At 33.4% G+C, this 14,738-nt stretch overlaps 2 protein-coding genes across 2 annotated transcripts; one reads left to right on the forward strand and one right to left on the reverse strand.

The window, feature by feature from the left end:
* Positions 1-5,219: 5,219 nt before the first annotated feature.
* Positions 5,220-7,092, forward strand: LOC102603533 (UDP-glycosyltransferase 71K1-like). The gene is made up of 2 exons (XM_015311453.1): positions 5,220-6,749; positions 6,839-7,092. The coding sequence occupies exons 1-2, from the start codon at positions 5,375-5,377 to the stop codon at positions 6,874-6,876; spliced, it is 1,413 nt and encodes a 470-aa protein (XP_015166939.1). The 5' UTR covers positions 5,220-5,374; the 3' UTR covers positions 6,877-7,092.
* Positions 7,093-10,656: 3,564 nt separating this feature from the next.
* On the reverse strand, positions 10,657-12,338 carry LOC102603872 (UDP-glycosyltransferase 71K1-like). The gene has a single exon (XM_006353670.2). It carries the CDS (start codon positions 12,257-12,259, stop codon positions 10,805-10,807), a length of 1,455 nt encoding a protein of 484 aa, XP_006353732.1. The 5' UTR covers positions 12,260-12,338; the 3' UTR covers positions 10,657-10,804.
* Between the last annotated feature and the right edge of the window lie 2,400 nt (positions 12,339-14,738).

The following is a 14,738-nucleotide window of genomic DNA, read 5'->3' on the forward strand; positions in this document are numbered from 1 at the left end:
TGTTTAGAAGTCATTTAGAGTAGTTAGAATCAATAGGAAATGTTAGCACACTTTAGAAGGACTTAAACGGGCTAAACGATGAAAAATGGGTGGGGGGAGACGACCCGGGCGCGTTCCTGGCGCGCCGGCCCCTAAGTTACTGGGGCTCATTTCTGGCGCGCCGCCCCAGCCTTCCTGGCACTATGGGGGCGCGCCGCGCCAGCCCCTCCCCAAGCAAACCCGATGAACTTTTCAACTCATTTTCTGATTCTAAATTTCGACTAAACTCGATCCCTTTTCTCAATTTCTCTTTAAAATCAGATACCCAAAATATATACACAAAATCTAACTCAAACAACTCAAGGAATCAACATTTTATTCTCAAGAAACTCCTCAATCTCAACCCAAATTCAAGAACGAAAGAAATTCAAGAACACTCATCAAGAACATTCAAACTTCCAATCTTTTTAGAACGATTTCTCGCTGAATTAAACATGTTTGGCACGTGGGTGAACGAACCCAACGTTATGAAAGTCTCACACACCTCGTAGGATGAAATCCGCAATCAATTCCTTACGGAGATGACGAATCTTGATTTTCCTCTTCTCTTCTCTCTTGAGTTCTTCTCTCTAAAACCCTAGCGTGAATTTTCAATTGTGCAAACTGAACCAATTCAGTTTTGACCCTAATTAATTCATTAAAAACGAATTAAATTAAGTGGGTATGGAAAAGACCAAAATACCCCTTAAAATTCGGATTAGACTTTCCTTATTTGAACAACCCAACTTCAAATGGGCATATCTCACTCATACGAAATCGGAATCGTGCAAACTCGGCGGCGTTGGAAAGATAATTCCAAGATCTTTCCTATGGTATCTGGAAGAACACCTTAATCATCTTGAGCTAGGAGTTATGGTCGTTTGAATTTTACCCAAAAACTCAACTTAGCTTAACTTAACAAATTTCCAGATTTTTCATTCTTTTCTAAAATGACTCTTTCCAATTCTAAATCGTTCTAGTTCTTTCAAATAGAGAGATGTTACAGGTATGGAATCATGATATGATATCATAATATGAAATCATGAGATGAAATTGAAGTTTTGTTTGGACGTGCTATATGGAATTTTTGTGTTGTATATTTTCTCATAAACATAAGAATCCCATAAGTTGTAAAACTATTAAAATAGCCCCAATTGTTTATTCATTCTTACCAAATAAACAAAAAATTATAAAATTGCATTACAAAGCTATTTGTTCTCACTTAAGTAACTGTTTCATCTAACTTTAATTGATCAAACTTTTAAGTCAATAAAAATAATTGAACATGAATTGTAGTGTATTAGTTTTTAATATATTCCACTACATAGTACAGACAATCTCCTCACGTTGAACTTACATTTCTCGATCATATAACCGAGAAGACAAACCAACATTGTTACTTTGTGTCATTTGTTGGTCAACATCATTCACAACTATATTTTCATGTTCATAGACCATACATATTTCATCACTCCTTTGGTATTCTTACAAATAATTATGTAACATTGCACAAGTTATGACAATTTTTACTTGTGTGTCAATATCATAATGGTTCATGTCTTGTTTTACTTGTGCGCAATTACACAGTTTTAGAGCATTAATTTCGTGCTAAAATTAAACATATTGGAAGTAGTGATTATCAAACATACATTACCAATTTTGTCCTTTTTCATATTAAATTGCTTTAAACATTTTCATATGTAGCTAAAAGAGAAGATTTTTTTATTATGAAAAACAAAAAAATATTACTCCCTCCGTTCTTATTTATATTCACCAAATTAATTCCTACTTTATCATTTATATTCATCACATTTAAAGTAATAATAAATTTTATGTTGGTGAGAATAATAAATTTTAAAAAGTAATGATGTGATTATAAATTTTATTTACATATGAAATAAATGGTTGTAAATATAAATGTGGGTTGTTTTAACAAAATATAAACTTATGGATCAATTTTTGTATTTAAAAATCCTAAATCATGATATGGAATTTCCATATCATGGTTTTTGGAGAATATGGAATCACATCTCATGATATGAAATTATGAGATGGAATCAGTGTAAAATCGCATGTCCAAACGCTGATTCCATCTCACGATTTCATAACGTGATATGGTATCGCATGGCCAAACGCCTACTAAGTCTATAACCTTACTTAACAATGGATCCTACTTTAATTTAAAAATTAGAATACTAACAAAATTATGCTAATGAAAAATAAACATGGCATAAAAAATTGATAATACGAAAAATTGCATGGAATCAGATAAAGTAAATGTTGAGAATGAGAAGGAAATAAAATATAAATAATATTAAATAAAAACAATTTTTTAGAATAATAATCAAAAAAAGAATTTAAAATAATAGAAATAAAAAATAAATTAAAACAAAAAAAATAACAAGAAGAAATTCAAAAGGAATCAGCTTGTAATTACACCCTGTTATTAGCAACAATTCACAACCCCTCTCTAAGAATTGAAGAGTGTAATTACCTCATACCAATTAGATTCAATTATCTGCTGACCAAGTAAATACATGGTCATCCAAGCATACCACATAGTGTAATTGCACCCAATTACACCAAATTCAATTTTCAGGGTGACTTTCCAAACTGGCTCTTAAGGTTTAAACTTTAAAGAAACCCAAAAATTCCGCAGATGAATGAAAAATGGGTATATTATGAAAATATGCATGAAAACTGTGTGATATATAATTAAGGATTAATCACATTTGGGTAAGTAAGTTTTTCTTTGAATTCTCCATAGTGAACATACATTGAGTATACTTGATCAGTTGGTTAATTAGATATATTTGAACCGTTGAACTTTAATGTATACCTCGATAACATATGTTACACAATTAACCCTTAATTGTTCTTGGTTCTCATTATTGTGTTTTTTTTTCAACCATGAACATCGCTTGATTTTATAAGTGCCTTGAGAATATTAATTGACCTTACACTAATTTTGCTTGAACCTTACATTAATTCTGCGTGAGGCGGCTTACATCTCACACTCACATATATGATTTCTAAATGTATAATCCATAAATACATTGTTTGATCATGTCTAAACTTAAAAATTATTAAAAATATCTTAATACTTTACCTTATTCCTGACCATTATCTTATCATAAGAATAGATTTACTTTAGCGATAATGTTAAATCGTTATTCCTAACTTTGTTTGATACCTTGAACGTACATTTTAGGATCTCCAGTTAGTTATGTAGAATTATCATTATGATCACTTCTTTTTTGTCATAATCTCATTATATTTGATAATTTATCAATCACCTCTCTAGTTAGGCCTTTTGGAAGTCTATACAACACATTTACTTTTGACTTTCCAAATCAATAAGAAAACTGAATCTGACAAAAGTACTCTCTCCGTTCATTTTTTTTTGTTCAGTATTTCAAAAATATATTTTATTTTTACTTACTATTGTTGACCTATCAAGAAAGGACGGTTGACTTTTTCATTTTCTTTACCCTTAATATTAATTACTACTTATTTTCCAAATTATTTCTTAAAATGTAACAGTATACATCAATTAATATGAATATTATGAGGAAATATTTATACTAATTATTATTCTTAAGGGACATACAAAATTTAAAGTGTACAAGTAAGAGCATGTTTGACATTACTGTTGGGAGGCCAAAGGTGCTTTTTTGAGAAAAAACATTTGTTATTGAAAAATGAACCGGTTGACAAATCCTTAAAATTGTTTTTAAATGGAAGCAAAAACAATTTTTCTGTTGTTGGAAAGAAGTTAAAAATTTATGTTTCTTAAAAAAAGCAGAAGCAAAAGCAAAAAATATTTTCTTGAAGACTAAAATATCTCTTCCATACATGGGAGTAGCTACATAGTCTTTGGACACCCTTTGTCGGAAAATTATAACGTATATACAAGTAAAATAATATACAAAGTGGTTAAATAACATATTCTGGACACCCTTGACACAACAAGGTGTTGTAGCTTAGTGGTTTAAGGTGTGTTGAAAGAGACAAATCTTTAAGTGTTTGTGAGTTCAAATCGAACCTTGCTAGCAACAGCTTTAAGCTTCTTCTTTTTTTTCAATTTTTTTCATGTATATTACGTACTTTTTTTCAAAAAAATTCATACATATTACGTAAACATCCACTGTGAAATTTCTGGCTACGCCATTACTTCATATATACATCTCTTCTTAGTTAACTAACATATCTCATAAGTTTGGTTTAAGTTTCATTAAAGAATAATATTTTTTTGATATAATAATTTTTTTTTGCATTTATATATAATTTTTTTACATTTAATATATTATTTTACATAATTAGAATTAAAGGTAACAACAATATTTTTGCAGGACTAAAAAAAATTATGTAGAATGATTTTTAAGAAAACAATATTATTTTTCATATGTAGTGATTTAATTTGTGGAATGATTTTTAAATTTATTTTGATCGATATTTTTAGTTATATTTAAATCATCATGTAAATATTATATTAATATTTGATTTATTTGTTTATCTTTGTATAATATTGATTGAAAATTTCAGTATATTCATTTTAATCTAATTAAAACTTTTGTAATAGATATTTAAATAGTTCTCTCTATAAAATCTAACCAATCTTGCTTAAAATCATATATGAATACTTTTCATTATTTGAAAAATCAAAACATTACCTATTGACAATTTTTAACCTTCACCTAATATTGTTGAGTGAATAGTAGACAAAAGGCAAACGACAAATTGCATTCCCTATCTTATACCGACACCCATGCCCCATTCAATAAGGTAACAATCTAGTAAAAGATGAAACGTCTCTTTCCTAATTTCTGCTATATATCTACTTATCCATTTTTCCTTTTATTGTTATCCTTAATTATTTATCAATTTTGACAAATCAAGAAAGGATAAAAAAATTTTTACCTATTATATCCTCAATTAATTACTTTGAAAAAGGTAGAACTTTTTGAAAATCTTAAATTTTAATTCATGCACTTCATAATTAATAGGGGTAAAATGATCACTATGTCAATAATTATTTTTTTAATAGGTGTGTCAATTCCAAAGTAGACAAGTAATTAGGGACGGAGTATTAGATAGCCAGCAGTCTTTAGCGGACAAGATTGAAGAACATTTTGGTATTCTATTTCTATATTATTTTTTTTATATTTGCTAACAAATCAGATAAACAAATTGAAATAGGTAGGCTAATATCTTATCTTTCTCAATGTGTGGTCCAATTAATATCAGATCAGCCCATCATAAAAGGCAAAACGACCCCTACAAAAAACATCACACATCCATTCTTCTAGCATCAAACATTTTCATCTTGTGATTGATTAATTAGGTAGTTCTAAAGATGAGCAAATTTGAGCTGGTATGTGTGCCTACCCCATCCATCGGTCACCTTGTTCCATTTTGCAAGTTTGCAGAGAAGTTGGTTGACAGAGATGAAAGGCTATATGTAACAATTCTCATTATAAGACCACCAACACCATGGGGTTCTACCATAGATGCCTTCATCAAACGAATCTCCTCTGCTCCCGAGGGCAATCGAATTAGATATATCACACTTGCTCAAATCGAACCGCCATCTTCAGAAGAACTAGCAAAGTCTGTTGAGAAATACATCTCTCTTTTGATAGCAAACTATCGACCCATTGTTAAAGATGCAATTATCAGCAACAAGTCATGGCCTGATACTGATTCGAACCCGAAAATTATTGGACTAGTCATTGATATGTTTTGCACTTCAATGATTGATGTAGCAAATGAACTTGACATTCCTTCATATCTTTTCTTCACTTCTGGTGCTGCTTTTCTTGGTTTCTTGTTTTACTTGTCTGTTTGGGATGAACAATTTGGGAGAGAATTTAACCCATCTGATGGCGATTTAAATATAGCAGCCTATGCTCATCCAGTACCCTCAAAATTCTTGCCTACTTTTTCATTTGTCAAGGAAGGTTACGACTCATTCCACAACCATGGTGTCAGGTTTAAAGAAACCAAAGGAATTCTCATCAACACTGTTGAAGAATTCGAAAGTCACGCTGTCAATAGCTTAGCATCTGATCCTGAATTACCTCCAGTTTACACAGTAGGATTTCTTTTTAACATTGAGGCACAAAATGGTAAGGGGAATTCAAAGTCTGAAGATGAAGAAATCATGAAATGGCTAGACCAGCAGCCACCTTCCTCTGTTCTTTTTCTGTGCTTTGGAAGCGCGGGTATTTTTGAGCCACCACAGCTTATCCAGATTGCGATTGGACTTGAACGAAGTGGGGTTAGTTTTTTGTGGTCAATACGTCCGCTTGTGGATGCTGAAACTACAAAATTAGAGGAGATGTTGCCGGAAGGGTTCTTGGAGAGGACAAAAAACAGAGGAATAGTATGTGGATGGGCACCCCAAGTCGAAATCTTGGCTCACAAAGCCACTGGAGCATTTGTATCTCATTGTGGATGGAATTCGACCATAGAGAGTGTATGGCATGGAGTACCAATTGTGACATGGCCCCTTTATGCAGAACAACACATTAACGCGTTTCAATTGGTGAGAGATCTTGAGGTGGCAGTGGAGCTGACATTGAATTACAGGATGCACGATAGTGATCATAGAGAAATTGTGAAGGCAGAGGAGATGGAGAAAGCAATAAGACACATAATGGACAGGGAAAACCCCCTGAGGAAGAGAGTCAAGGACATGGGAGAGATTTGCAGGAATGCATTGATGGAAGGTGGATCTTCTTTCATTTCTCTAGGACGATTCATTGAAACTATTCTTGATTCCTAGAATTTTTACATTCACTACTCTTTGTGGTAGCAGAGTCTTGTTTCACATCAGTATGCTACTGGATCAAATAAACGGTATTATTAAGGTATGGGATTACCTAGTTCATGATGCTTATGAGATGCATTCCGATTTTGAATTAGGTGATCATGTTGAAGAAGCTCCTGCTGATGAATCTTGAATTTTCTTTGAACAATTAGAAGATGCTAGTCCGTCTTTATATGAAGGGAGTCTGTACTTCTGCTTTTATATTGTTATTAGATTATTAAGTATCAAATTGGATTGGAATACTCCTCAAGGAGCAGTGGACTTTATGATTGACCTTATGCATGAATTAGTTGATCCAAATATAGAGATACCTGATAATTTTTATAAAGCAAAGAAGTTGGTATTAAAGTTAGGACTATCGTCGATGAGAATTGATAGTTTTGGAAATGACTGCATGTTATACTATTTGGATTCCTTATGTTGATCTAAAATTTAGTAAGTTTTGTGTAAGAGCTTTCGTTTTAAGCAGGCTTCTAGCAGAAACAAAGTTATTGTTGGGGTGATGCAATACTTATATCTTTAATCTTATAACAAGGTTAAATAGGTTATACAGATCAAATAGCTCTGCTACTTATTTGAGATGACACCATGAAAATAGAAGACCACCTAAGTTATGTGTCATCCATCAGATGGAGAGGCTTGGAAGCATTTAATAGAAATATCCACAACTCACAGTTTTACCATCATGAAACATTAGGTTGGATTCAACACTCCACATTCTGTTATTTGTTTGCACCATATTCTTGATGGCCTATCTCATGTGCAAACAAATGAAAATGAGAACTTTTGTGCTAATATATAGAAGCACTTCGTCTAGCTCTTCACGAGTTGAGAAGAGAATCTCCCCCAGTGCCGCATCATTGCTTGCTCGGCTCAACTCGACTTTAGCAAATGACTTGATTGATAAATTTTATAGATAATTATTTTTTTTCATTTGTCACTTATTCATTTTCTTTTAACTGAAATTAATTTGTGTGAAATTATTTAATTAAAATTTTGGAGATACTTTTTCCAACCGGAACAACCACCTCCTTTCTTGAACAGGTATTCACACTTGATAGACTGTAAAGTTTTTAGAGGCATCTATAATGACCCATCACATTATCGCGCAACATAGGCTTCACACGGCATAAAGTTGTCTATGTAGATGGTTTACATAGGAAAAATGCTAGTTTGTAGTGGAAGGTTCTAGAGATATGTGGATAATTTCCTTGGAAGACCTTAGAATTTCATTGATTTACATGGAAGGTCCTTGAAATATTATAGTTGCGTAGAGTATTCCAGAAATGTGACTTATTTGTAAATATGTAAAAAACTTGTTTAAGAATTATTATTTACATAATATATATTACATATCAGCTCCTAAGTGGGTAGTATAAATAAAGGGGCATCCATTTGTAAAATCATCATGAAAAATCAATCAAAAGTTCTCTACAACACGAATCTTCCTAGCAGTTCTCTTGTGTTCTCTCTATCATTCTCTTAGCGATTTCTAGTGACTTAGGCTGACTATGCAGAGCAAGATCGTGAGCAAGTTGTCAAGTACCGCATGTGTGCTTAGTAAAACACTAAGGACGTGAAACGTAGTATTAGAGCAAGGTTGCAACAAGAGAATGACAAACAATAGAGAAATCAACACTACTAAAACCTAAACCTAGGATGCCGCTAGAAACAAGAGTTATAACAAAAAGGGGAATGTCGCCAATAAGAACCAGGATGTGCCGCCCGAGGTTGAGTCAAATGAATGGCTTATATCCCAAGAACTTTCTACCACTGAAGCAAGTGATGATAATGTAGAGGTCATGCCTGAGGATATTTTGTTGAGGACGTCTTGATTGGTAGAAAGTGGGTTACGAAGATTAATGCACGGATGGACGCAATCAAGATATTTGACCAACGCTCGGGAAAGGTAGAAGGCACTTTAAGCATTCTTGAGGGACATACTCTTAAAGAAATCGAAAACATACAAAATGATTTGGATGGGCGTAGCAGTCTGAGATAGAGACGAGGTAGACCATCACTACATAAAAGTGTTGACTCATGGAGGCGTTGAGCACTATCGATGCCATGAAGGCAAAGATAGAGGCACTCAAAGGACAGGTTGATGCTGGCTTGATGGAGATCGCTAGAAAGGTCGTCGTGATGAGGAAGGCTAAAATCGAGGTTCCCAAATCACCAATGTTCAAAGGGGTTCGTGATGCACAAGAAGTAAAGAACTTTCTTTGGCACTAGGAGAATTATTTCCAATATGAAAATGTAAGGGTCGACGATGCCAAGATCAACACCATAATATTGTTCTTTTCAAAGACTGGCATGCCATGGTGGAGATGAAAATCGGTTGATGCTGAGAGAGGTTTGTGCACAATTAGCACGTGGGTCCACTTTAAGCAGAAGTTCTTTCCAAATAATGTCTTGTACAAGGTAAGATGTAAACTTCGAGATTTGAAGAAGACATGAAACATATGGGATTATAACAAGCATACGACATTTCTTGAATGGTTTCACCTTCCTTCATTATGAAGTTTTCGTACTGAGCTGAGAGCATGTCCACTTTGGATTCTTTGAGTTGACTCGTTACTTCGTGATCCATCGTCAAAGTTACCCAAATCTCTTTAGCACATTCACACACTGAGATTCGGTTATACTCATTGGGTCCTATTTCGTAGACAAACAGATTTTTTGCTTTGTAGATTTTTTCAATCTTCTTGCGATCGACTTCATAGTACTTCCTTCGTGTCTTTGGAACCAATCTAGTAATCTCTAATTTCTTGACTTCCTTCATGGTCACGTGAGGGTCCTTCCAATATGATGTCCCACAGACTATCCTTTCGTCATTATGAAGTCATGCATACGAGTCTTTCATCACCCATAGTATTTTCTATTGAAGCTAGGGGGTCGGGTGGTTGACTGACCTTCTTCTAAATTCGGTGGAGCAGTCATATAAACATGATCCTCTCTAGGTATTAATTTTATGAGAGTACTCCCTCTTATATCAATTATTATTGGCTTGTATGAGTCCCCCACGAGTCAAGAGATCAGGGCCTTCAATAAAATTAGCTAACGGAGATATTTAAGATAAGAACGGAAGGTAAAGAACACAATATGTTTACATGGAAACCCCCTTGCTCGAAAATAAATATGACTTGTCTCATAGGATTTTTCAAGGCTCCACTATCTCCAAGCAAAACATAAATACAAACTCGAGTACTTACAATAGATTAAACTCTTAATTCTACACACCTTGTAATACCTCTATTACAAGACACAAAATGACAACTCTATTCCCCACTATAGCAACTAAATCTAGTTGATATAGACTTCAATAAGACACCACGGTTAACTCTAGCCACACACTCAAATCTCAACAACGAGAGAATAAATGATGCACGTCCCTTTGTAACATAGGAGTAGATCTACACATAAGAGCACAAGACACTAAACTTAAAATACAACTAAAGACACTGCAACACTCGATTAGGTCCCTAGTTCAGTATAAGCAAAGTTCTTCTTTGAAATGACTTGCTTTGTTAATAATCTTGATTGCCGAAACTAGGTTTTTATCTTGTGAACATGTTATTTTATAAGAGAGACAAAACCTAGATGCATTCCATTGATCGAGGACGACTGTCATTTCAACGCCTACGTTGCAGTGCCCACCAACCACTACAGAAACTGCAACTTTACAGCTGCATACAGTTGACTTGTTCTGTCGGTCGGAAACTCTACGGACCAGGTCCCTCTGCACTATAGTTTGTTAAATCATCAAAACTCAAAATACAATATTTTTTCAACTATAATTTACTTTAATTTATGGTATATATATTATATTATACACACACACACCAACAAATACACTCACACCTTAGAAACAACTCTTATTTGATTCAGTCACATACTGAAATGAAACGAAACTCTGCTACCATAAAGAGTACATAATGTAAGAAATTTCTCATCTCAATTACAGGAATCAAGAATAGTTTCAGCGAACCGTCCTAGAGATATGAAAGAAGATCCACCCTCCGTCAACGCCTTCCTGCAGATCTCTCCCATGTCTTTGACTCTCTTCCTCAGGAGATTTTCGCTATCCATTATGCTTCTTATAACTTTCTCCATCTCCTCCGCCTTCACAATTTCGCGATGATCACTATCGTGCATCCTGTAATCCAATGTCAGTTCCACTGCCATCTCGAGATCTTTCACCAATTGAAACGCGTTAATGTGTTGTTCTGCATAAAGGGGCCATGTCACAATTGGTACTCCATGCCATAGACTCTCTATGGTCGAATTCCATCCACAATGAGATACGAATGCTCCAGTGGCTTTGTGAGCCAAAATATTGACTTGGGGTGCCCATCGACATACTATTCCTCTGTTTTTTGTCCTCTCCAAGAACCCTTCCGGCAATGTCTCCTCTAATTTTGTTGTTTCAGCATCCAAAGGCAGACGTATTGACCACAAGAACCTAACCCCACTTCGTTCAAGTGCAATTGCCATCTCGATAAGCTGTGGTGGCTCAAAAATACCCGCACTTCCAAAGCACAGAAAAAGAACAGAGGAAGGTGGTTGCTGGTCTAGCCATTTCATGATTTCTTCATCTTCAGACTTGGAATTCCCTTTAGCATTTTGTGCCTCAATGTCAAGAAGAAATCCTACTGTGTAAACTGGAGGTAATTCAGGATCAGATGCTAAGCTATTGACAGCGTGACTTTCGAATTCCTCCACTGTATTGATGAGAATTCCTTTGGTTTCTTTAAACCTGACACCATGGTTGCGGAATGAGTTGTAACCTTCCTTGACAAAGGCAAAAGTAGGTAAGACTTTTGAGGGTACTGGATGAGCATTGGCTGCTATAATTAAATCGCCATCAGATCGATTAAATTCTCTCCCAAATTGGTCATGCCAAACGGACAGGTAAAGCAGGAAACCAAGAAAACCAGCACCAGAAGTCAAGAAAAGATAGGAAGGAATGTCAAGTTCATTTGCTACATCAATCATTGAAGTGCAAAACATATCAATGACTAGTCCAATAATTTTCGGGTTCGAATCAGTATCAGGCCATGACTTGTTGCTGATAATTGCATCTTTAACAATGGGTCGATAACTTGCTATCAAAAGAGAGATGTAGTTTTCAATAGACTTCGCTCCTTCTTCTGAAGACGGCGGTTCGATTTGAGCAAGTGTAATATATCTAATTCGACTGCCCCATACATCAAGAGAAGTTCCGCCAGAAGCAGAGGCGGAACTTCGCTTGATGTAGGCATCTATGCTAGCATCCCATGGTGGTCTTATAATGAGAATTGTTACATATAGCCTTTCATCTCTACTGACCAACTTCTCTGCAAACTTGCATATCGAAACAAGGTGACCAATTGATGGGACAGGCACAAATACCAGCTCTAATTTGCTCATATTTTGAACTACCTAACTAATCAGAACATGAAAATGTTTAATGATATAAGAATGGATTAATTTGTGATGTTTTTGTGGTAGTGGTTTAGTTGGAGTACACGTTATAAGATATTATAAGATATGGTACTAATTTTTTATTCATGTTTGGTATATTTTTCTACTATAATATATAAACGGTCAATCTCTTTCTATCTCCACCAACTTTGCTGGCTCAGAGTTGTTTAATTTTCACGTTAACAAATGTCAGTATATGATATTTTAGTTATGGGTAAAAATCAAATACATTTCGAATAGGAATTTTAAGATCGAGATATGTATCCCTTCGCTAATTCAAAGGGTGCATACACTCCAAAAGTTAAACGGTAAGGGCATCAGTGTTTTAAAAGTATAACGAAGGATATTTAGATACCATTTACGATAGTTTCGCTACAACAAAAACAATTTTTAGCGGCAATAAATAAATAGACACATTAATAAAGAGTGCTAAAGTCTTTACCGGCATTAGTTAAGTGTCATTAGATCCAATGTCGCTAAAGCATTTAGGGACATATACAAAGAGTGTTAATTGCCGCTAAGGCTCATTTTTTATGTAGTGTTTGGGGGTATATTTGTTCTTTTTCTGATATAAATATTTTATCATAATATTCATATTAATTGACGTATAGATGTAGATTTTGAAAAATAAGTAACTAATGGTATTATGTTAAAGATAAAACATGAAAAAAGATAATGATCTTTTCATGATGATAAAAATATATTCTTAAAATATTGAACAAGTAAAATTGAGCAGAAATACTTACCTTTGAACAAATTGTCAAGTAAGGATTTTCACTTATTTAGTTCATTTCACTTTCCCATTAAATTGAATCGAATGATTAATGTATTTTAATGGTTAGATTATTCCTTCTTTTCTTCTAAAGTTTATTTCTCTCGTTTCTATTTCTTAATAAAATCAAATTCTTGTCATCTTATCTTGCTATTGTCTAATTGTAATTCACTATGCACAGTATATACATAGTGAGAAAAATGAAAAGAAAGAGTGAGAATGGAGGCATAATGCACTGAAGTCTGTATATACATAGTGTATACGAGTATTGGATATATACACATTATATATAATATACCAGTATCCATTGTAATCCACGACGCCCACTATAATAAGTATACAATCGATATATACTAAACGTATAATATATACACATATTATACACTAATTACAGAATATACAAATGAAGGAGCAATACGAACTGACAAAAGAGGGAGATTATGAAAAAAGAATTAGGACAGAGAGAGGGGGAGGGAGGGTGCTATGGGTATTTTCGCTTGTATATTTCAATTCATTTTTCAAAAAATTTAATGGATTTAGGCGGTAATTTTGATTGGGCAAAAGGAAAACAATTTCATAAATCACAGAATTGTATCTCGTTAGAGACTCATATCAAATATGACTCCCTCCATACTAACAATTGCTTATTATCAATTGCTTTGTATTTATATTTGTATATATTGACTAATGTGAGTTAGATATTGCGTTTACTGGAAATGTACACATTGAACATTAATTTTGTATAAGTATAATTTTTGGATAGTTGTCTAAAATTTATAATGAATTTGTGTATGTGCCAAAATATAATTTATTACAATTTGTATATGTATGAAGTGACTACTAGATTTATTATTATACGTACAATTGACGGCTAGAGTTATACAGATAGGAACTTTTTATAAGTTATACAAATCAAATGTATCAATAAATCATATATACAAAAAAATTAGTTGATAAATACAAATGAATCTATTGTATATGTACCACTAATAGAAAAAAATATATACAATTAGATGTATATGCTTGTATAAAATCTGAAAACAATGTCTGTAAATCTAAAAAATCCATAACGTTTTACAAAAATAACAAAAATGAATTCATTAAAATATATGAATTAATTTACACAAAATACCTCGATTCCTACCCTTCTTCTTCTTCTTATATTGATTAATTGCTTGTAGATGCAATTTCTTTTGCCTTACAAAAAGATGGAAAATCATTCAATTTTTGTGCATGCATTTGAATACCTCGAGTGATTCTCTTGAAAGAAGTGTGTTCATCCATGATTTGCATATATCTATGGAGATATCTGAAAAAACTAAAAGAAATCTGAGGGATATACAAATAAAAAACAATAGATTGAAACTATCGAAAGAGCAAAACAAATTAAAAAAATGAAACCGCAAGACGTTATATGTAAATCTGGGAGCATGATTTGAGAGGGAAAGTTTGAAATTTTCAAATTTTGAAATCAATTTGTGTTGAGTAATTTAAGGAGAAAATAAGGTAAAAGAAATATGGAGAGAGTGAAAGTAACGTTTGTAACTTTGTGTATATCCTGCAACAAAAAACTACACGCTTATACAAATTAAAACTTGGGCCACGTAATTATAACTAAAAGTAAGCCGTGAATGGTAATTAATGTAAACTGTA

This window comes from Solanum tuberosum, unplaced genomic scaffold (assembly GCF_000226075.1).
Source record: "Solanum tuberosum cultivar DM 1-3 516 R44 unplaced genomic scaffold, SolTub_3.0 scf00157, whole genome shotgun sequence".
In the NCBI taxonomy this organism is placed as follows: Eukaryota; Viridiplantae; Streptophyta; class Magnoliopsida; order Solanales; family Solanaceae; genus Solanum; species Solanum tuberosum.